General features: G+C 42.5%; 1 protein-coding gene across 1 annotated transcript; it reads right to left on the bottom strand.

The window, feature by feature from the left end:
- Nucleotides 1-602: 602 nt before the first annotated feature.
- Nucleotides 603-7,318, bottom strand: LOC308581524 (uncharacterized protein). Its single transcript, XM_081184005.1, has 5 exons — nucleotides 7,240-7,318; nucleotides 4,621-4,725; nucleotides 3,763-3,867; nucleotides 1,766-1,891; nucleotides 603-961 (listed from the first exon to the last, which is right to left on the bottom strand). The coding sequence occupies exons 2-5, from the start codon at nucleotides 4,707-4,709 to the stop codon at nucleotides 844-846; spliced, it is 438 nt and encodes a 145-aa protein (XP_081040131.1). The 5' UTR covers nucleotides 4,710-4,725; nucleotides 7,240-7,318; the 3' UTR covers nucleotides 603-843.
- Between the last annotated feature and the right edge of the window lie 384 nt (nucleotides 7,319-7,702).

Genomic DNA, 7,702 nt, shown 5'->3' with positions numbered 1-7,702 from the left:
GAATGTTGCCAGGGTAACTGAGTGTGAAGTGGCCAGAAAATAGAGTTTTTAGCAAGGTGTGCTGGGAAGAAGGGGCAGAACAAAGGGAGAGCCATCTTGGGCAGGTTGGCTGAAGCCTGGGAAAGATGCCTTTGACTCCAGGGCTGCACTGCTGTGGGGGACAAGCCCTGCTTGAGATGACCATGTTGTGAGATCTGGACTCCCTCCATGCAAACTGAAAGTGTAAATAGGTGGATAAGTAATATTTCTTAAAGCTACAACAGTTTCTGCTGCGTCTTCAATTCTCCTAAGGAGCACAAACCTTGGGTGAGCATCTGGAACCCCCTGGAACCTTGCTGAATCCCAGACTGAGATCCTTTACCCGGCACGTATATAAGTATGAAATATAGATGACATTGATAGTTTCTCATGATTGAAGCAGCTTTTCATTATTTCCCAGGTAGGTGAGAACATATGTTCACACTATACATTTTGTTACCTTTCAATGTCAGGGTTCTTCCATATGAGGGAATGTTCCAAAAGTCTAATTTACCCAGGAAAATGCAGCTAGGTTTATAAGATAACTGTCACATGCAAAAAAATAATACTAATAACAAAAGAGCTGTGCTATAGTTTCTTTATTTGATTTTGGAGAAGATGAAGACAAGAGGAAGATAAATAATTTTAGACTCTACCATAAGGCGTATAAATGCCAGAGTCTTTCATTCTAAGTCCCATTCCTTTTGATTTATGCAATCCTTACTAACTTATTTCCACAGTTTGTTTTCCCCAATCATTTAATCCACACATGAAAAACAGAAGTTGCAATTTATTTTTTTGAAGATCCTCACAGAGCTGGATGCTTCATTCCTGATTTTCATCTACTGTTGCTCCAGATACTGCTTCATTTATTTCTGCAATCAGTTGGCAAACCGAGCGGCTCATTATCTGAGTGGCTTCCTCTGCATCATTGCCTGAAAAACTGCCATGAGAGAAATGCAGGTCAAATATCAAGCAATAGTTCACTGGCCAGCATTCCTGGAACATTGCCTCCTCAATCTGCTCATTGAATCTGGAAAGTCTTGTGAATGAGTTCTAACTGACTGACTAATCTACCCATCCTTCATGCTCATAATCAGAAAATTACTTGTCGTCTTCCCCATCCTCCCCATTGCCTTGTCTATTTCTTGTATTTCCTCCCTCCACTTTATCATCTATTCTTCCTTCGCCCCCTACTGTTCCTGACTTGAAGCACATGTAGCAAGGCACTGCTTCCCACAGATGCTGTGGGGAGAGGCTTGGGGAGAGGTAGCCCTAGAGTAACAGTAAAATCGGGCAAGGAAATAGTGTAATAGCGAGGTGAGACGACCAGAGCTGTACACAGTATTCCAAATTCAGTTGTGCCATAGATTTGTGTAATGGCAGTTGAATTTTCAGTTTCTTTCCTAAAGATCCCTAGCATGGAATTTACCTTTCTCATAGCTGTCACACACTACATAGACATCTTCACCAAGCTATCCATTATGATGCCAAGTTCTCATTCTTGGTTAGTCACTGCCACGTCAGACCCTAAGAGCATCTATGCATCACTTTACACTTGTTCACCTTGAATTGCATTTGCCACTTTACCGCCCATTCACTCAGTTTGGAGAGGTCTTTTTGCAACTCTTCACAATTTCTTTTTTTTAAAAAAATTAAATTTCATGACCTTGAACAATTTAGCAAACCTAGGCACCTGGATCCCTTTGTAAAAAATGGTGCTCCATTGGCTACTTCCAAGTCTCACCTTGCATCAAGGTTCTGTACAAATTGCAAACAAGTCTTCAGTTTAATGAGTTTCTCTTCTGAACTCCACAAGTCATTTGTGTTTTTATCAGTGAAGCCAGATTCATCCTTTACTCCAGATGAGACACTAATGCACAAGAAAGCAAGGTCAGAGATGAGAGGGCACATTCTGCTAAGCGGTCACTTTTGGGGTTTTCTCTCTACTCTAAAGACACTCATCCCATCCATTCAAAAGGAAGGTGCCTTGTTATTTTAGAATGTAAATTCACAAAAATTAAATACATCTTTGGAAAAAGCTTCTTTCTTACAAAGTAGCTTTATTAACCTTGCAATTTCTCCTCTCTCTGAAGACTGATTAATGTCCACAAAAGCCTAAAGTGTATTGGGATGAATATATCTAAGTCAGTTCTGGCCACTATATTTTGCCATTCTTGTGTATATACTCTTACCGTTGAGTATCCTTTTGAATGCATATTCAGTTAAAATATAATAAATATGTGAATGAAAAGTGTTCATGCTAAAATGCAAGGGAAGGGAAGATGGAGCAGAAAAGCAGATAGTGTTTTATGCTTCCCTGGCTGCCACTTCACCCCAATCTGCTCTTCCTCCCAGGAGTCTATGTGCATGTGTGAATGGTGAAATGTACATCTGAAACCCTATGGCAGAACAAAACATAGGGAGAAGGAAATCGGCAAGGTGTCCAGGGACGAGCTAAACCCTTCCCATCCTGCCACTTCCCTGCTTCCCGCCTGCTGGTGCTTTGCAGCAATAAAGTGACCCATCAGAATTTCCTTATGGGTGTTCACATGTGGCATCTAACTGAGACATCAGTTTGAGCCCACACTGCAGAAATGGAAAATGTAACACTCAGTTATCCCTACCTTGTGTGTGTGCCTCTCCTTACATGAACCAACCTGGAGTCTCCATTCATCCTGCGTTCCCACTTCCAAGGAACTTTCAGAGGCTGGGAACAGGTAGAGGCATTGCATCCTGTTTCACTGCTTGAGGCAAAACGAGAAGTAACACTCTGCAGCTGCTGGCACTGCTTCAGAGGTGATAGGGCAAGGGGGCTTCTGCTGCCTGAGGCGGTGGCTTCACCCCACCTAATGGCTGCGCCAGCCCTGGGAACAAACCTTCTCAGTGGTGGCTCCCCATTTGTGGAATGCTCTCCCCAAGGAGGCCATCTGTTTTTAAGCCCCAGGTGAAAACATGTTTATTTTCCAAATCCTTTGGAGCTTAACTCTCAGCATATGTTTAGTGGGGTGGGGTTGAGCTGGCTCTTTTATGATTATTCTTGCGTTTTAGTTTGTTTTTTCATCTTGTTTTATATCTGTTTTTAATGTTTGTTCGTTGCTTAAGTAATAACTCTGAAAGTTCTCAAATCTGCCTCCCATTTCCATGCACCTTATATACACTTTTGCACCACACTCCTAACACTATCTACTAATTTTCTACTGATTTCCTGCTTCTGATCTTCCAAGAGAGTCCCAGCGTTGAAAATCAGCCTACACCAGGGATCTGCAACCTTTAAGAAAAAAAGAGCCACTTGGACCCGTTTCCGAGGGGAAAAAAACTGGGAGCCGCAAAACCATTGCGACGTTTAAAACAAATATATCTCCGGAGCCGCAATCTGACAGCGGGCGGGAAGGTGACGTCGGGACGGTGCATGACTAACGCACGCACCGCCCCCATGCGACGTCACAGCCAGTACAGCGCCCACCACAGTGGGGAGTGTCGGGGCGCACAATGCGCCTCCTCCCCTCACTAGTATCCGCCCCGGAGCCGCGGCAAAGGTGTAAAAGAGCCACATGCGGCTCCGGAACCGCGGGTTGCAGACCCCTGGCCTACACATACTGTATATGGCAACCCTTCATATGCTCCTGACCTATAGTTTGGGGACTTCACGTATGAGATCTTTTGAAACGGTGAGGTGAATAAATTCTCTTTCCCTGATGACTTTTCAGTCTTAGCATTTTAAAGCATTATCTCTGTATTTACCTGCGCTTGTAGTTCATCAGGTTTTGTAGTAATTTGGCAGCTTTCTCATATTCTCTTCTCATTCCCGCATCATGCATCAATTTGAGCTCGATTTGCCTCTGGTGCCTAGGGTTGAGAATCATAGAAATGTAGAGTTGAACTGAATTAATGAGTCAAGCTAACATAAAATGGATTAAATTCCACTGTAAGTCATCTATCATTTGCCCAAGGGTAGGCCATCCAGCCTGTTGCTCCACTGAGAGTGCGGATATCGGGGCTGGGGCAGAGAGCATGTTGATGTTGTTGTAGCTGCAGCATGGAATGAGACAAGTGAGCAGTCTCTAAGAAAGATACTAATTACTGGAGGCTTTCCTGGGGGAAATTGGGGAACTGAGACTTGTTGGGAAACGCTAGTTTTTGATGTGATATATTTATAACACATTAGCTGTGCAATGTCATCTCAAAGACAGTTAATTGTAATTAAACTTTGAAACTTGAATCTTAATAATAAAAGTCCTAACAGTGGTCACATTCCGTGCATGCCTGCTAAACTAGCAGAACTGCACGGTGTTCTTTCCTACGCTCCTTCCATCTTTTTAAAAGGACACATTGTAGAAAGACAAGCACTAGCTGTCAATCCAATCTCAGACGTGTCTAAGGAAGCTTGCACTTGTCATTGCAACTGTCCATTTCTCCAAAAAGTGATTGGCATCACACTTTTTCTCTAGAGTACTCTGTGTGTGATGAAGACAGGGAGGGGAAGAGTCACCAAAGTGACTGGGTGGGAGGGTTGAAAGTGGGAAATCTTTGAATTGCTGAGATCAGACAATTTGAAAGGGGGGGGGGGAGGAAGGGCTGAGTCACAGAAAAGATGTTTACCTCCCAAGAGAAGGAAGTGATGCTGAGATGTGAGACAAGATCATCACCACAGTAGCTAGCTGCCACAGTCCAGCCATCAGCAAAGCCATGATGCTTCCCTTAAAACTGAAACAAGTTTTAATGAGTAACAGAAAGGCTGCAGTTCTTTATTGGTACAGATTGCCTATTATGTCACACACGCATATTCCAGGGCTCTCTAAATAATGACTAATGTTGGTGACATCCTGGAGCTGGAACGTTTTCCCCTGAGAGGGATGTCTGGAGCCCATTTTTATGCCCTGTTTCTGGTGCCGGGCAAATGCTTTCTACCAGGCTTTTAAGTTTTTATTGATTCTGCCTATTATTTTTATGCTGCATTCATTAGGTAGGAATGCGCAGTGGCCAGAAAAAATTAACGTGTATCTTTTGGAAGCAGCCCAATTTGTTTCAGAGCAGCAGTGTCTTTTTAACTCCACTCAATTACTTGGGAGAAAATTACCTTTGTTAAAAATGAAGCTTTGCTTCCCGCCTCCCTGGCCATTCACTATAGCGGGGGATCTAAAAACAGCTACAAATTTGTTCCTTTTCATATAATGAAATTTGCATGGATTAAGCCTGCCAAACTGCAGGTAGATACATTCAGAGGGTTTGTGCAGGACACCTTTGAATTTTGATTTAAAAAACAAAAAAGAAGAAGTCCATAACCTTTTCATTTTTTATCAGAATTGGATATGATTTGCAAGCATGGTCTTCACTTCTGAGAGGATGAAGCCCCCTACATTTCAGAACAATAGCTGCAGTGGGCCTCCAGCAAGAGCAGATGTTTCTGTTTTGGTGTTGGTACAATAATAGTCATGGAAGTGGTGGTGGGGATCCCCAGCAAAGACCCTGCTAACCCAAGGGTCATTGGTGAGGAGCAGTCTTCCGCTCTCTCCCCCCAAATTTCAGGGGAGGTACAGTTACTTCTCCCTGGGAGTTATCTCTCCACTGATGTCCACAAGGGAATGGGGTAGTGGGGTAATAGCATGAATCCCCACAGAAAACTGGATTAGGGGGAGGTATAATCCCCTCAGTAACAATCCTGTTACCCCAGGGTCATTGGTGGAGGGTGGCTTTCAGATTTTGGGGGATGCAATGCAGAGCTCTCCATGGATTTGCACAGGAAAGACACAGATGCACATGTAAAACAAATAAGTTTTAATCCTTCCTTCAGATCACTCTGTTTGGAGTGCCCTGGGGAAATAATTCAGTGTGATTAAAAGCTGAACCTGTCCATCAAGACAAAAGAGACCACCCACTTCTCCACCCTTCCTTTCTTCTCAAGCTCCGGGTGCTTCCCTCCTCATGTGATTTCATTTCAGAAGAGAAAAACAAAACAAAACGCCAGTCCATTCACCACTGTGCCACATAATTCTGATGTATGTCAATAACCGGCCTTAGGTGGAACCTGGAAAATGATCACTTTAACTCTGCTGTTCAAAATCCTTTTCACCACACAGTTACAGTTATCTCTGACAGGTCTCATGTCCTTTAATGACTGTATACTTAAGAGGGAATCTTGATGAGTGTTTTCTCATCACTGCATTTCACTACTGAAATTCTCTCTTCTCCACAGCTATTAAAAGGCATTGGATCCTTGTACTGATTTACATCTAATTTGCCAAACATTATGTTAAACTACAAGCCTTGTGCTGCTTCTGCCTACTACATGTGTTAAGGGATGTTAAAATAACAGAAAAGAGAACAGAAGAGCTTTACATCAAACAAATGAATGGAGAGAGGTAGCCATCGTATGTGACATCGTCTAGAAAGGTAATTTATCATTGCAATAAAGGTCTGCATATAGAACAGCCTCCCCCATGGCTTTGGCATCATGTTTGACGCCAATAGAAAGAAAAAGAGAATAGTGTGGATTGTTACGCTGTTCTTTCAAGCATCCAGCTATAATATATGTTCCTTCACTTAGTAATACTGTGAATAAAATTAAACATGTAGCAATTTCTTTTTTTAAAAAACAACAGTAACACCAATCACAAACCTTAATGGATTTTATTATTATTAAAAAAAGACAAAAAGCCACTCAAGCGCTTTTTATTGCGATAGGAGGAATACAAAATAAGTTCCTAAAACAGCGTCCTAGAAGCAGGTTTACCTCCTTTCTGTTGCGAATTCACACATAATTAGTCTTTAGTTTCTTTCAGATGAGTCATAAAAATAATTAGATGTTGGGCTTTGTGGCTGACAGACATGACTAAGGCTTAAAACCCATCAGCCAGCAACCCAAAGGGGTGTGCACGTACATAGGTTTTATAGCCCTCCATTTCCCACTGCTGCGTCCTTAAGCTCCCTTGAGAAGCCACTATAAACTTCAAGGACACTCTAGGTCAGCGTCGGCTGCAGTGAAGAGGAAGTTGGCAACCCCTTTCTCTGTGTGTGAAGATATATTGTCTACTGTTTCTATCCTGGTTACAGATCTGTATTGCTAAAAGGGAATACCTGTGCTATGGCGGATGCTAAATTCCCTTGCGACGTTGGACAATTTTTTTGCATCCTGTGGAACCATTCCCAGAGCCACAGCCATAGTAAAAAATGTGAACCCCACAAGGACAAATATGCCAGCCAGGAGGACAAAATACTTACCGTTTCAAAAGACGCTGCTCTGGGACAAGTGAAAGTTCTCTCAGCTGTTGCCTGCAGTGCTGCTGCCCAACTCTTACCTGTGCCTCTCTCCTATAAATATTCTGCTCTTATCAGTAATCGTTAGGTAAAGACTGGAATAAGGGTACTGTTTAATAATGGCAAATAAGCCAGAATGCTTTTTTAATTTCCTAATTTGTCTGGCAAACATCCTTGGAGTGATAGCGAGCATATTGAGAGTGATTGATTTTCTGTGAATGGCACTGCTATCTCTTAGCTCACCTTTAAATTGCCCTATTTGATGGGAATTAAAAACATATATTTGTTTGCTTAGGTTTTATCTGCCAGGATGAATATGTGCGTCTTTTAGGAATGTTCTTGACATTCGAGAGCTCACTTAGAATGATGGGTGTATCATAGAGGTTACAATGGAAGCATTGGTGGTAGTCAAATATCCACCATCCTT

This window comes from Podarcis bocagei (assembly GCF_964188305.1).
Source record: "Podarcis bocagei genome assembly, chromosome: 1".
Classification (NCBI taxonomy): Eukaryota; Metazoa; Chordata; class Lepidosauria; order Squamata; family Lacertidae; genus Podarcis; species Podarcis bocagei.
This window is presented reverse-complemented; position numbering and strand designations above follow the sequence as displayed.

Bases quoted from the DNA above. Each gene is read 5' to 3' on its own strand.
- LOC308581524 (XM_081184005.1), bottom strand. From the start codon at position 4,709: ATGGCTTTGCTGATGGCTGGACTGTGGCAGCTAGCTACTGTGGTGATG. The intron at 3,868-4,620 runs GTAAACATCTTT...TCTCAACCCTAG, and splicing joins TCACTTCCTTCTCTTGGGAG to GCACCAGAGGCAAATCGAGC. The intron at 962-1,765 runs GTGAGACTTGGA...CTCTCATGGCAG, and splicing joins GTACAGAACCTTGATGCAAG to TTTTTCAGGCAATGATGCAG.